The sequence below is a fragment of the Equus asinus genome, chromosome 14 (genome assembly GCF_041296235.1).
Source record: "Equus asinus isolate D_3611 breed Donkey chromosome 14, EquAss-T2T_v2, whole genome shotgun sequence".
NCBI lineage: Eukaryota > Metazoa > Chordata > Mammalia > Perissodactyla > Equidae > Equus > Equus asinus.
The window spans coordinates 40,499,119-40,513,711 of NC_091803.1; the positions used below are offsets into that span (position 1 = coordinate 40,499,119).

General features: G+C 52.6%; 1 protein-coding gene across 1 annotated transcript; it reads right to left on the minus strand.

Annotated features, from left to right (window-relative positions):
- Nucleotides 1–1,126: 1,126 nt before the first annotated feature.
- On the minus strand, nt 1,127–6,537 carry RMI2 (RecQ mediated genome instability 2). The gene is made up of 2 exons (XM_044747354.2): nt 6,212–6,537; nt 1,127–2,197 (listed from the first exon to the last, which is right to left on the minus strand). Exons 1-2 carry the CDS (start codon nt 6,513–6,515, stop codon nt 2,049–2,051), a joined length of 453 nt encoding a protein of 150 aa, XP_044603289.2. The 5' UTR covers nt 6,516–6,537; the 3' UTR covers nt 1,127–2,048.
- Nucleotides 6,538–14,593: the final 8,056 nt, after the last annotated feature.

Here is a 14,593-nt window from a genome sequence, read left to right on the forward strand (position 1 = left end):
CAAATGCTGGTGAGGATGTGAACAACAGGAACTCGCATCCACCACTGATGGGAAAGCAAAAGGGCACAGCCACTTTGGAAGACGGTGCCATAGACTGACCATGTGTCCCCTCCAAATCCATGTGCTAAAACCTCAGCCCCAAAGGGATGGCAGTGGGAGGCGGGGCCCTTGGGAGGTGATGAGGTCACGAGGGTGGAGCCCTCATGAGTGGGATTAGTGTTCTTATTAGGAGACACCTGAGAGCTTCCTCGCCCCTTCTACCAGGTGAGGACACAGTGAGAGGACAGCCGTCCGTGAGCCAGGAAGCAGCACCCTGCATCTGCCAGCACCTCGATCTTGGAGTTCCTAGCCTCCAGAACTGTGAAAAATAAATTTCTGTGGTGTTTAAGTCCCCAGGTGTATGGCGTTTTGTTACAGCAGCCCACATGGTCTGAGACAGTCTGGCAGCTTCTGACCAGGCTAAACAGAGACTCGAGTTAAAAACTTACGCCCGTCCAGAATCTGCACACACATGTTTGTAGCAGCCCTACTAACACTCGGCCAAAGTTGGAATCCAACAGGTGAGTGAAGAAACAGACTGTGGAACATCCATAGGACAGAGTATCATTCAGCAGTAAAAAGGAATGAGCTATCAGGTTACAGAAATGCATGGAGAAAACTTACATGCATATTGCTAAGTGAGGGACGACAGTCTAAAAGTACTATACACTGTATGATTCCAGCTATACGACATTCTGGAAAAGGCAAACTAGGGAGACGGGAGAAAGATCAGTGGTGCCCAGGGGCTAAGGGAGACGGAGAGACGAACGGGTGGAGCACAGAGGGTTTTTAGGGCATATTCCGTATGATGCTGTAACGGTGGACACATGATATTATTATGTCTTTGTAAAACTCATAGGACTGTATGTCACAAAGAGGGAACCCTAACGTAAACTATAAGCTTTAGTTAACAATAAGGTGTCAATGTTGGCTCATCGGTTGTAACACATGTACCACACCAAGATGTCAATAATACGAGACACTGAGGGAGGCACTGTACGGGAACTCTCTGTACTTTTCGCTCATTTTGTCTGTAAATGGAAAGCTGCTCTAAAAAAGAAAGTCTATTAAAAAAAAAAACATTCAGCATATAAAACAATTTATTAGCGGGAGAAGATCAATAACCCGGCAAAACTCTCCAGCAATGCGGGAACATAACCTGACTCCCTGGATATTTACAACCTAAGGAAAAAGGAGGGCTGGCTGAGACGCAGAGAGCAGAAAGCCACACCCAACACAATCACGACAAAGTCATTGTCCCCAAAACGTAAGACCTCTGAACCAGGAGGTTGCTCCCTTGCAATGTCTCAAAAGTTACGAGGCAGAAGTTTAGTTAATGCCTGAAAGGCGTTCTCAATCTTGATTTCAGTTTCAGCAAGAGATCTGGAAAGTGTTTCAACATCTCCAAGAGAAGGACGAGTGGCGGGCATCATCGTCGCATCTAGGGGAAACCGGCCTTAAGCGGCTGAGCGGTGTCTGAAGCAGAAACCGCCGGTGTCTTGAGAGCCTGCGCAGTCTGACTTCCAAGCTGGATGTGGAAGTTCTTGACTTGGAGAAGACGGGGAGCCATCGTTCCTTTTTCACAGTCTGCCTTCCTGCCCGTAACCACACTTTCATCACGGCGGGCAATGGCTGAGGTTTACATTTTGCATTGTTTAAAATGGGGTCGCAGCGGGAATGGAAAATGTAAAACTTGGAAAACGCAGCGCGGGATTTCTGTGTGCTTTAGAGAGAATTAACACGCATAAACCAAAAAGAGAGAGAGAGAGCGAGAACACAACATCTGCTTCTCATCAGCAGTTGTCAGAGCGAGGGGCAGCAGGGGCTGAGTTCACTGGAGTGTCCCAGCATTTTGAGACCCTCCATCCAGTCTTCTTGATCAGCCAAGGAAAGCGCTCCGAGAACCTCTGGAGAAAGAGACAATGGGGGATGTCCGTGAAATCCACGTGGTTTAAGACCCTAAGTCGTTGCAGAATTCCGGGTGTTTTTGTGAAGGTCCCAAACGTCATCTAAGGAATATTCCTGTGTAAATCTTCCACTTCCAGTTCCCACATCTTCTCATGGATGGGATTATCGGAAAGGTCTGTCATCTTCACGGCCTGAAGGCACGGCTCAGGGCAGCAGGCCAGGACCAATCCCATCACCATCACGTACTTTCCTAGAAGAAGAAGAGCCGAGGTGGTGTTCAAGTGGATCAGAAAAAAGGAAAATAAAATGGAGACCTCGTCCTTCAGAGGGCTTCACTTCGTCAGAGGCAAACTGGAGCAAAAGAATGCAGACAGGAGATATCAAAATGCCAAGGCAGGGATCAAAATACGTTTTTTTTTTTTTGAGGAAGATTAGCCCTGAGCTAACGTCTGCTGCCAAGCCTCTTTTTTTTTTGCTGAGGAAGACTGGCCCTGACCTAACATCCATGTCCATCTCCCTCTACTTTATATGTGGGACGCCTGCCACAGCATGGCTTGCCAAGCAGTGCCACGTCCGCACCTGGGATCCAAACCGGTGACCCCCGGGCCGCCGAAGTGGAACGTGCGCACTTAACCGCTGCACCACAGGGCCGACCCCCAAAATACATATATTGACAATAAGTTCAACACTGAACCTGGAGGATGACGTCTGTATCTTCTTTGGTTTCTGGTTTTAAAAGGTTAAAATGAGGGGCCGGCCCCACGGCCCAGTGGTTAAGTTCGCACACTCCACTTCGGTGGCCCAGGGTTCCCCGGTTCGGATCCTGGGCATGGACCTAGCACCACTCATCAGGCCACACTTAGGCAGCGCCCCACACAGCACAACCAGGAGGACCTGCAACTGAATATATGACTATATACCAGGGGGCTTTGGGGAGAATAAAAAAAAAGATTGGCAACAGATGTTAGCTCGGGGTCAATCTTTATTTTAAAAAAAGCCTTTTACTTTAAAAACGAAAAAATGTTACAATGAAATTGCAGCACCCATCGTGCACAAAACAATCAAGCCCAAGGAATGGAAGGACTCTCACATTTGAGCACGAGTTATCATGAGACACAGTGCTCTGAGGCAGGGGAGAAATCTCAAGCTTTTCTCTTAACCCGTGTTCCCCGCTCGGTGCCCGAGTGTGTAACCGGTCTCTGTGCACAGGACCCGTCCTCTTTCTGCAAAGACACCCCCTGACGGCACCAAAGCAAATCCCAAACTTTCCCTTGACGCTGCCAAAAAGCCAGGCAGGCGGCAACCCGCCCATGCCGCCCACTCGTTCCAACTGCCCGGGGCAAATCCCTGCCACCTCCCGCTTTATCCTGGCCACCAGCTGGGCGCACGCAAGCTGATCTCCAGGAGCGCAGGCTGCCACGGTGATGACCTAATGACATATAACCGAGCCGCTCTTCTTAGTCCTTAGGGAAGTGGCTCTCCTTGAAAGCAACACTTGGCCAGTCTTAACCACACAAAACTCAATTGTGTAAAAAACCCCAAACACAGCAGGAAGAGCAGGCAGGCTGCCAGCCCCACTGCCCGCCCCGGAGAGGCCGCTTGAATCAAGCTGCTTCCAGCCTCAGGGCTGAGCTTGCGTGGGGGCCCCAGAGCTCAGACTGAAGGGAAGCCAGGAAAGCTGACTGCCGACCCCCTTGTTGTCAAGCCCTGGCCCCGGGTCCTCAGGTTTCTCTGAACCCATCTCCAGAGTCTACTTGAGCAGGTTACGTGGGGTTTCTTGGCGACAGGGACTAGTGCTAAAAATACACTTGCCATACCCTCTGAATGGTCCCAAGGTGCTGGTAGATGGAACCCTTAGAAAAAGAAGGACGGAAGACCCAGGAAAGGAAGATCAAGCCCAAGGAGATCCCAACCCGGGGGAACAGGACATCTCCGCACAGGCGCACACGACTAGAAGGACGAGCTCAAACACATTTCGCTCAAAGACCTGGGTGCTAGTCTGTTCATTCTCCCCACACCCTCTCCTGTCGCCCTCTCCTCGCCGCTGTCCCCCCTTCGCTCCCTCGGGCAGGCCTTCGCCCTCTGGCCTCGACCACTTCAGTAGCTTCTCGTCGGTCTACTTCCTTGTCACAACCATCCCCACCCAGCTGCTGCCACCATCTTCCTCGAATGCAGCTCCCGCGTCCAGGCTCCCCAGATCACAGGGCAGTCTAGATAGTTGTCCGTTTTTCCCCTCTCGTCCTGCAGACTGGGAGCAACCTGAGGGCAGGGAGAGTTCAGACTCAACTCTGCCTGTGCAGCCCCTGGCATTTAGGGAGACAAAAGCTGGGTGTTTCCAGAGAAGCAGGGGGGCACAGCCCTGATGTGATGAAGATGGCTAAGGGCCACCTTGAAGCAGGCGGCAGGATGGGAGCCCTCCCACCTTTCGCTCCTGCCCCCCATTCTGCCCCAGGCTCCCCAAAGGCGCTGCGCGCTCTCTTACCCCCGAGCCTTTGCATATGCTGTTCCATGGACCTGCACAACCTCCTGCCACTGCACACAGAGGGCGACAACCATCCCCATTTTAAAACTGAAAGTCCAGCATCCCAGGAGCCCCCTCAGTCTCAGGCAAGCTGGGCGAGGGGGTCCCTACAGATAACTCCAATGCATCCTTCCCTGGGCTCCCAGGCCTGCATCAGTTGTCCCTCTTCTGCGCCCACAGCACCCTGCACTCAGGCCTACGATGCTGTAACTTTGGGTTTTAGTGGCCTGCTTACTATCCCGGCTCCCTGCCAGAAAAAGAGAAGGCAGTGACAGGCCTTGTCAATGAAGACTGGGTATTAATGAGCACGGAGTTGGTGCAGCCCCTGCCTGCAGGCACACAGGCCAGTGGAAGTCAGACAGGTTCACCGGTGCTGGATGTTTAACCGCTAAGGTTTGTACCGCTGCCAACCTTAAGCCAGGGCTGGGACCACACACGGGGGACGCCCCCAGCCTGCCTTCAAGGAGCATTGCCTGGAGGCCAAGACACCAAACAGCACGGGTCACATGCTAGGCCAAGGGCCGGCAAACTTTTTCTGCAAAAGGCCAGATACTAAATATTTCAGGCTTTACAGGCCCTAGGTCTCTTGGCAACTACTCAAGTCTGTAACTGTAACATGAGAACAGCCCCAGACATGACCTCAATGAATGCGTTCCAATAAAACTTTACTTATGGACACTGATATCTGAATTTCACATACTTTTCACATGTTAGGAAATCTTCTTCTTCCGGTTTTTTTCAACCACTTGAAAATGTAAAAAACGTTTTTAGTTCGCGGGCCATGTGAAAGGAGGTGGCAGCCTGTGGTTTGCTGACCCCGTGCTGGACCATCACTGCAGCAGAGAGCAGAGGGAGAGGGGAGCCTGAAAGACGGGGCAGGAGGGGGCGCGAGAAGGGAGCAGGAGCGTTCTATAAGAAGTAACAATGGGCACAATTTTTCGAACCCTCACTAGCAGCCAGGAGCTGTGTTAAGGCCATTTTTTATACATTGAATCCAAACAAAAGGCAGGAATTATTGGCCCTTTTCAAAAAGGCAGAACAGGTCCAGAAAAGTTAAGAAAAGTGCTCCAGGGAGCTCAGCTGGAAAGAGGCAGGGCCAGACTTCAACCTATAGGGTTGAGGATAGTGGTCAGAGACACGCAGTCTGGCCTTCCCGCAGCCAGGCCCAGCGGTTCTCAAGGTATGGCCCCCAGGCCAGCAACATCAGCATCACCTGGGAGCTGGTGAGAAATGCAAATTCTCAGCCCCACCCAAACCTGCGGAAATCAGACTCGGAGAGCAGGAGGGTGGAGCCCAGGCCTGGGAGTTTTAACAAGCCCTTGGGGTGAGTCTGATGCATGCTGGTTTGAGCCCCACTGGTTTAAAAGAAGAGGCAAGCATTAGCGAGCTACAGCCTGAGACCCCGCCATGAAGAGGAGGTCGAGGAGGGGCTCCCCATTCCTAGGGGTCGGGGAGAGCTTCCCAGAGGAAGATACCAGGAATAGAAGCTTCCTCCTCCAGTATTTTCCAAAACTTGATGGAAGGGGGAAAAAGTCACCTGTGGGGAGGGGGCTTGTTGCAAATACAGATGCTGGGGGTCCCTCCCCCGGAGATTCCGCCCAGGGGGCAGGGGGCGTCCTAGGAACCTGTGTTTCTGAACCGGCTGCAGGTGATGCTGATCCGATCCGCGAGGGGGGCGCTGGCTGGGGGAGGGGCAGGACGGCCCCCGGGTGCAGGCCCGGCCCCGGGTCCGATCGGCGTTACCTGGGGCGAGGCAGGGCCGCCCGCGCGGCACCCTCTCCAGGCCGCGCACCGAGAAGGCCCCGCTCGGGTCCCGCAGCCGCGCCTCGCCGCCGCCCGCCGCCACCACCGCGCCCTGCATCCACACGGCCGCCAGCTCCAGCGGCCCGCGGCCCGCCGCCGCCCGCGACAGCCGCCACGCGCCCGGGCCGCCCTCCGCGTCGCGCCGCAGCTGCTCCGCCAGCACCTTGAGCGGCGGCGACGGCGGCAGCTTCACGGCCGCCGGGCCGCCGCCGCCGGGAAACGAGTCCGCGGCGGCCGCCGCCATGCTGCCTCGCCGTCGCCTTCCCGCCAACTTTGATAGGCGGTGGGGCTCGGCCGCGGCCGCCAATCAGCGGCGGCGCTGGCGGAGCCGGCCAATGGGCGGCGTCGGGAGCGGGGCCGCTGGACCCCAGCCAGCCGCCAGGAGTGCGCATGCGTACGTCAAGTAAATAAACGCCCCCAAGCTGGGAATGAATGGGCGAAATGAATGGAGAGAGAATAAATAAATAAAGGGAGGGAGGTAAAGAACTCCGTTTCCACGCACCTCAAAATCTGGACCGCGTGCAAATCACCTGGAGAATGTGAGGTCTCATCTTTAAACCTCCTTGCATAGGGCGGTACTCTGAGGTTAATAAATCCTGGCAAATAAATGAATAGCAGCGTCGTGAACCCATGTTTATTGGGAGCGATCAAGAATCGAATCAAGAGAGAAGGTTGGGAAGAGGGACAGGGACAGCTAGTAAAATTGCCCTTTCTTTTATTACTATTTTTATTTATTGTATTTTAATAACAAAAGTTAACAAAATGTATTACTATATTTTTTCACAAAAGAAACTCATATTCATTGCTGAAAATTTAGAAAAGGAAATCTGGGGATCACAAAAGAACTTTAAAAATCACTCAGAGATAGCCACTGTTAAGTTTTGGGTGTGTTAGCGTCCATGGTTTAAAATATGTATACACATATATTTTTGATATATAAATATTGTTTTGTATATTGTTTTCACTTAATAATAAACATCTTTCCATATCATCAAATATCCCTCTGCTTCCTCTTGAATGGCTCCATAACATTCTATTTGTCTCATCACCTATTTAACCAGTAGCCTATAGTTGGACATTAAGGCTATTTCCAACTCTTCACTTTATAAAATCACTACAGTAAACGTACTTAGAGCTAAATCTTTGTGCACGTGTTTCAGATAAATTCCTAGAAATGGAATTGCTCCAAAAAATGGGGTGTCCCCAGTCAGCAAAATCCACAATGCTAAATCGGGCAATCCTTCAAGTCAAGACCAGTCCTTAGGCGACATTGTCCCCCCAGGGCCTCCTGCAGTGCAGAGGACACTGCAGACAGATGGCACGCAGAGGGTATTCAGCAAGCGCTTGATTTTTATAAAGCAGCTAAGACGTACTGAGCCAGGCCCTATCCTAAGAGCTTTGAAGGCAGCATCCCACGGACTCCCACACCCTATAAAGCCTGTTCTACACAGATAAGGAAACCGAGACTCATGGGAGCTAGGCGGCTTGCTTACGGCCTCTCTGGCAGTAGCCTCCATGGGGGCCTGCCCTCTACACCTCGCCCTGAGCTGTAGATAACCAGGCTCCTGGGCTGAGAAGGGAGCAGGCAGATTAACGAAGGAAAAATCTAACCCCTTCTTGCCTGGTGGGTCTCCACTGGCCTTCCCCCAGGCCCCTGAAGGCCGGAGGAGTGATGGGAGAGCTGGGGTAAAGGCTGAGGCTCCCATTTCTCTTGTCTGAGCCTGGGAATTTCCCACCATTTTCTTGACCTTCAAATTTACACAGACACACACACACACACCCCTCAAGCCCCATACTGTGTTGCTGGCAGAGTGATCTTTCCAAAACACAAGTCTGGGCATAGCAGTGCCCGGTCTATGACCTCCTAGTGGTATAATCCATACAGCTAGAATGTGGTTATTCCAGGAGACGGACCTGCGCACGGAGGGCCCAGAGAGGAGAGAGAGAGCAGGAAGCACCCAGCATACTGCCAGTATTTCAGAATGGCTGAGATGCAGAGTGCAATGGAGGAGTTGGGTAGACGAGGCTGGACCTCCCCAACCTCATTTCTTATCCCCATTTGACAGATGATGAAACTGAGGTTCAAACCAAGACAAGCCTGAGGCCGCATGGTTAGGCAGAGGCACAGCCGGGACTCAAAGTCAAGTCCATCTTCCGCAAACCTCAACCTCGTTGAACCACGAGTGCCATCTCACCGTCCACACTGTGGTCTGCCTCCCCCCACCAAAGATGCCTCGTACCTTTGCTCATGCTGTCCTCTGCCTGACATGCCTTCCCCCAGGCTCTCTGGGTGGAAATCTGGCTCAGTCACCAGTGCCTGCTGCCACCAAGAACGCTTCTTTCCGGGAGCCATTCTTGAGCCTTGCAACTCAAGTTTATCCCTCCCTTCCAGACCAGCTGGCTGACACCCCCAACCCAGGGTCTCTTACCTTCTTCTTTTTTTTTTAATTTTATTGAGATTATGATGGTTTACACCCTTGTGCAATTTCAGTTGTACGTTATTGTTTGTCAGTCATGTTGTGGGTGCACCACTTCACCCTTTGTGCCCACCCCCACCCCGGCTTTCCCCTGGTAGCCACTAATCTGTTCTCTTTGTCACATGTTTAACTTCCACATACGAGTGGAGTCATACAGAGATTGTCTTTCTCTATCTGGTTTATTTCACTTTACATAATACCCTCAAGGTCCATCCATGTTGTTGTGAATGGGATGATTTTATTCTTTTTTATGGCTGAGTAGTATTCCATTGTATATATATATATATATATATATATATATATATATATATACACCACATCTTCTTTATCCAATCATCAGTTGATGGGCACTTAGGTTGCTTCCGCGTCTTGACTATTGTAAATAATGCTGCAATGAACATAGGAGTGCATGGGACTTTTGGAATTGCTGATTTCAAGTTCTTTGGGTAGATACCCAGTAGTGGCATGGCTGGATCATATGGTATTTCTATTTTTAATTTTTTGAGAAATCCCCATACTATTTTCCATAGCAGCTGCACCAGTTTGCATTCCCATCAGCAGTGTATGAGGGTTCCTTTTTCTCCACGACCTCTCCAACATTTGTTACTATTTGTTTTGGTTATTTTTTACCATTCTAATGGGTGTAAGGTGATATCTTGGTGTAGTTTTGATTTGCATTTCCCTGATGATCAGTGATGATGAGCATCTTTTCATGTGCCTGTTGGCCATCCGTATACCTTCTTTGGAGAAATGTCTGTTCATGTCCCCGGCCCACTTTTTGGTCATAACCCAGGGTCTCTTAACCTCAGCCCCGTTGACATCTGAGGCTGGGTCACCGTGTGGTAAGAGCTGTACTCCGTGCCCTGTAGCATGTTGACCAGCATCCCTGGCCTCCACCCACCAGGCGCCAGTAGCACCTTCTTCAACCCATGGTGACCCAAAATGGCTTCAGACGTTGCGCATGTCCCCTGGAGGCCTAAATCATCCACTCTGGGTAGCTGCTGCCCTGCCCTTGGACACTCGCTGCATTTTCTTGAGCCATAAATCCTTGAGTCTGGGTCCATCTCACTGGCTGGACCAGGAATCCAAACTCAGATGCCAACAGCAGCCAGGCAGGTAACCCCAGTGTGGCAGTGACAAGCTGGCCTTCATGTGTCCCAATAAAGCGGCCAGTCCCCGTCAGCCGATGGTTGCCACCCGGGAATGTGGGCCCAGGGTTGCCAGATTTGATTTTTCAATACATTTGAATGTATAAGCTCCATGTTTTAAGAAATGCTGGCAATGCATTCAATTCTAAAGCAAACAATTGAGGGCCGGGTGGCCCTGGAAGCCGTCCGTGGGGGGTTTGGCCCGTGGGCAGCCACTCTGCACTCCAGGCCCTAGAATGCAGGCTCTTCCCCCGGCCCCCGGGCGGCTTGCGTGTTAACTAACACGCAGGTCCTTGGAACCTCCTGCAAAATGTCCCGGGGGGCTGCGGCGTTTCACCAGCTCCCCGAGTTGCAAAGCTGGCGTCTTAAATTGCTGTCCTGAGCAGACAACTGGCACTGTGGACACATGCTGACATGCTGGGTGAGCCCTGGCTGCCTGGAGGATTAGTCCCTCTCCCCTCGCCCCCTTGCCTGGGCCTGGAGCAACCCCTGTGCAGGCCCCCCTGGGTGCCAGCTGCCAAGCGAGATCAAAGCCCCTTGAAGGGGATTTCCTGCCCCCCGAGGACACAGGTGAGGCAGGGAGTTCTGGGCTTGGCCTCACACTCCACCTGCTCCTTAACCGGGGGCCGGGCAGATCAGGACACAGAGGCTTCTGGTTGCGCGAACAAAGATGGAACCCTGTGGCTCTAGGAAAAGCGGGTTGTTCTCGAAGGCTATCCATGCAGTGACATCTTCAAAATAGCCACAGCTCTCAGTCGCTGAGCGCTTGCTATGTGCTAAGCACCATGCCAGCGGCTTCCTGTGCAGAGTCTCAGTCACTCCTCACGACAGCCCTGAGAAGGGGGTGCTTCTCTTAAGCCCATTTTACAGATGAGGACACTGAGGGCTGGGGAGGCCTTGTGACCTGCCCAAGACCCCACAGCTGGTAAGAGGTAGAGCCAGGGATCCCCATCCCCACCTAGAACCAAGGGCCTTCTCAGGAGTCTTTCAATAATCAAGCCACCCCACCATGGGGCTGGCCCGGTGGCACAGCAGTTAAGCACGCACATTCCACTTCGGCGGCCCGGGGTTCGCCGGTTTGGATCTCGGGCGTGGACGTGGCACCATTTGGCAAGCCATGCTGTGGTAGGTGTCCCACATATAAAGTAGAGGAAGATGGGCACCGATGTTAGCTCAGGGCCAGTCTTCCTCAGCAAAAAGAGGAGGATTGGTAGCGGATGCTAGCTCAGGGCTAATCTTCCTCAAAAAAAAAAAAAAAATCAAGCCCCCAGGTGATGGGGGCTCTTATCCACCATCCTGGGTCGTCACCAGGGAAGAATTACCTGGGGAAATTTCTTAAAGTACAGGTTCTGTCAGAAAGACAAAGCTTGAGCTGTAGTTGATGAAACGCACACTAAAGTGTGCATGGGGCGAGGGTGTGCATTGATGTCTGCAACTTCCTTTGAAATGCACCCAAAAGTAAAGTGAGTGTTGGGTGGATGGGGAGACAGGGGCAGCGATGGGCCGTAAGGCGAGTTCACAGTTCGCTGTAGGATCTCAGTGGTGAGTGGATGGGTGTTGACTGCACGATTCTTCCAATAATACAACGTCGGGAGAATTGTAGGTTCAGGGTCACACCGCAGCCTTCCTGTGTCACCATCCCTGGAGTGGGAGCTCAGGGCGATTCGGAGCCCCAGGCCGCCTGGTGCTAACGGCCTCCCCGCCCAGTGACAAGCAGGCGTCCTATTTCCTCACTCGCAGAACACCAGCAGGAGGTCGCTGGACACACTGACACTTCTCGGCCTCTGGCGCCCCTTTTTCTCAGCTCCATGCCAGAGCATGGGGTCCTCTTTCCTGCAGCCCCAGACGTGGAAGCCATGGCACCCGGCCAGCCCTGGACTGGGCTCAGGTAGGAGGAGGCAGAGTTCCGTGCTCCAGGCAGGATGACCGACAGTCCTGGGCCCTCTGCACCAATGCCGAGGCCATCTCCACCTCGCACTCCGGGTGGCCAGCCCCTACCCAGCTTCCTGGAGGAGCCTGTAAGCCCAACCTACATCTCGGAAGCAAGGGCCTTCCCTCCAGGCTAATAATAAAAATACCAGCAACTGCTTCCACTGCTTCTATGACAGGCCAGGCACAGTGCCAGCTGCTGGATCCAGATCAGCTTGCTTCGTCCACAAACCCCTGCCAGGGACCTGCCTCCACCCCACTTTACGGAGCAGGAAACTGAGGCTCAAAAAGGCACTAAGACCACAGCAATGAAACCCATGGGGTACTGACATAGGACAGACATTCACATCAATGGAATGGAATCGGGGTCCAGAAATAAACCCATGTATCTAGGGCCAGCTGCTTTTTGACAAGGGTCGACAAGATCGTTCAATGGGGAGAGAACAGTTCATTCCACAAATGGCACCTGGAACAGCAAGAAAAGAAGGACGTTGGACCCCTACCTCAAACCATATCAAAATGGATCAAAGACGTAAATGTAGGAACTAAAACTATTAAACTCTTAGAAGAAAACGAGGGCTAGATCTTCAAGGCCTTGATGTGGCAAGTTCTTAGAAATGACACCAAAAGCACAAGAAAGGAAAGGAAAAATAAATTGGACTTCATCAAAATTCAAAACGTTTGTGATCAAAGGACATGATAAAGAAGTGAAAAGATAACCTACAGAATGGGAGGAAATATCTGCAAGTCATATCTCGGATGAAAGTCCAGTATCCAGAATATATAAAGAGCGCTTGCAACTCAATAACAAAAAGACAAACAACCAAAAAGGGACAAAGGACTTGAGTAGAATTTTCTCCAAAGAAGACACACAAATGGCACATGAATACGCCCGTGCAAAGATGCTCAACATCACTGGTCATTAGGGAAATGCAAACAAGCACTGAGCTGGAATTTGAGCCCGGATCTGTCAGACTCCAGAGACCTGAGCTTCCCGGGTCTGCTCCCTGACTCCCCCCAACACACGTCCACACCCTCTACGGGCCAGCCCGGCGACTGAAGCAGAGTCGTATCCTCTGGAGGTGGCATGGCGCTGGTGGGCCAGGAGATGAGGGGGTATGGTGAAATCTGAAAACCTCCAACAGTCCTGGTCTGTTTGGAATTGCTGCTGGATCCCAGAACAATGCCTGGGATATAGCAGTTGTTGAATACATGTTTGTTGAAAGAATGAATGAACACAAGGTTATGATGTGGCAGGAGTTATAGGTCAGGCTCCCCGGGGAGCGGGTTCCCTGGGAAGCTGGCAGCCTGGCGAGCAGGAGGTGTCCTGGGGGGCTGCTCTTAGAGCAGCACCTGCCAGGGAGTGAGGGAAGCAGGACAGGCCGAGGGAGGAGCTGAAGTGGGCCCCACCTCACGGGAAGTGCTGGGGCTGGAACCGCCCTGCAGAGGGCTCCTATGAGGGGGAAGGCAGGCTGCGCCTTTGGGCTCCATATGGACCAATCATTGGAGGTGACTTGGGGCCATTCCAGAAGGGACTCAGCTGGCGCCATCAGCCACCCACTCTCCCAGCAGCTGAGGAGTGTCTCAGTCCAGAGGGCGGATCGGATCCAGGCACACAGCGCAGCGGCTGCTACAGCAGGCTGCTGTCCTCTCCCTCCCTGATGCATGGTTCAGCACAGCTGCAGTTAGTTCCCACCGACCTGAATTCATTCATTCAACAAGCACGGAGCAGGCACCCACTATATGGCAGGCACCGTGCTGGCCCCTAGGGGTATAGAGATGTTCAAGGCAGGCCCAGCCTCCACCTCAAAGGAGCAACAGCCAAGAGCGGGGACAGACCCAGAAACAGACACATGAGGTCACCTCTCTGCCTCATCTCCTCCCCTCTCTCCTTCACTCCGTCCACTCCAACCCTGCTGTCCCTCAAACATGCCAGGCACTCTCCTGCCTCAGGACCTTTGCACATCCCAAGCCTTTGAAATTGCTGTGTATTTGACTCTGACGGCCCATCTCAACTCACACTAGCCACAGTTCAAGTGCTCAGTTGCCTCCTGGGGCTAGTGGCTACTGAGTTAGACAGCTGCTGGCCACAGGGCCCTGGGCACGACTTACCCAGATTTCCCTGGACTTTCCGATAAATCACAAACCCCCGAGAAGGCGATCTGTTCTGTTTCTGGCAGATTCATGAACTCCCTGAAGTCTGTTTGCAACTCCGCCACGCTCTCGTCATTAATGCCTTCCTTAAGAAAGTTACCTTTTATTGAGCACTTACTGTGTGCCTGGCGGTGCGAGAAGCATTGGCACGCTTCACCTCACTTAATTCTCAATGACCCTACACGGTGGACAAAATCATGTGCCCGCTTTATAGATTAGAGAGGTCAAGGGATGTGCTCAAAGCGCACAGCTCGTAAGTGGAAGAGCTGGATTTGAGAGCCTGGCAGAGTGGCTCCAGCATCGTGTCCATAACTGCTATATGGCCCTCACTCGCTCATTTGCTCGTGCACAAACTCTGGCCCTGGAATCAAGGCGGAGGGGCCCTGAGCGGCAAACCAGGAGGCCTGGGACCAGCTCTTTCTCTGCTACTGCCTGGCTGGGTGACCTCGGGCAAGACTCTGCCCATTTCTGAGCTTCAGTTTCCCCTTGTGTGGAATTAAGGGGTCGGGTCACCCTAACTCTTGACTTCCCTGAAGGCAGGGTGTCTGTCCACCCCAGACCTGACCGTGGACTCCCAGGACTTCAACCTCTGGCCCCAGGGAAACCCTCACACC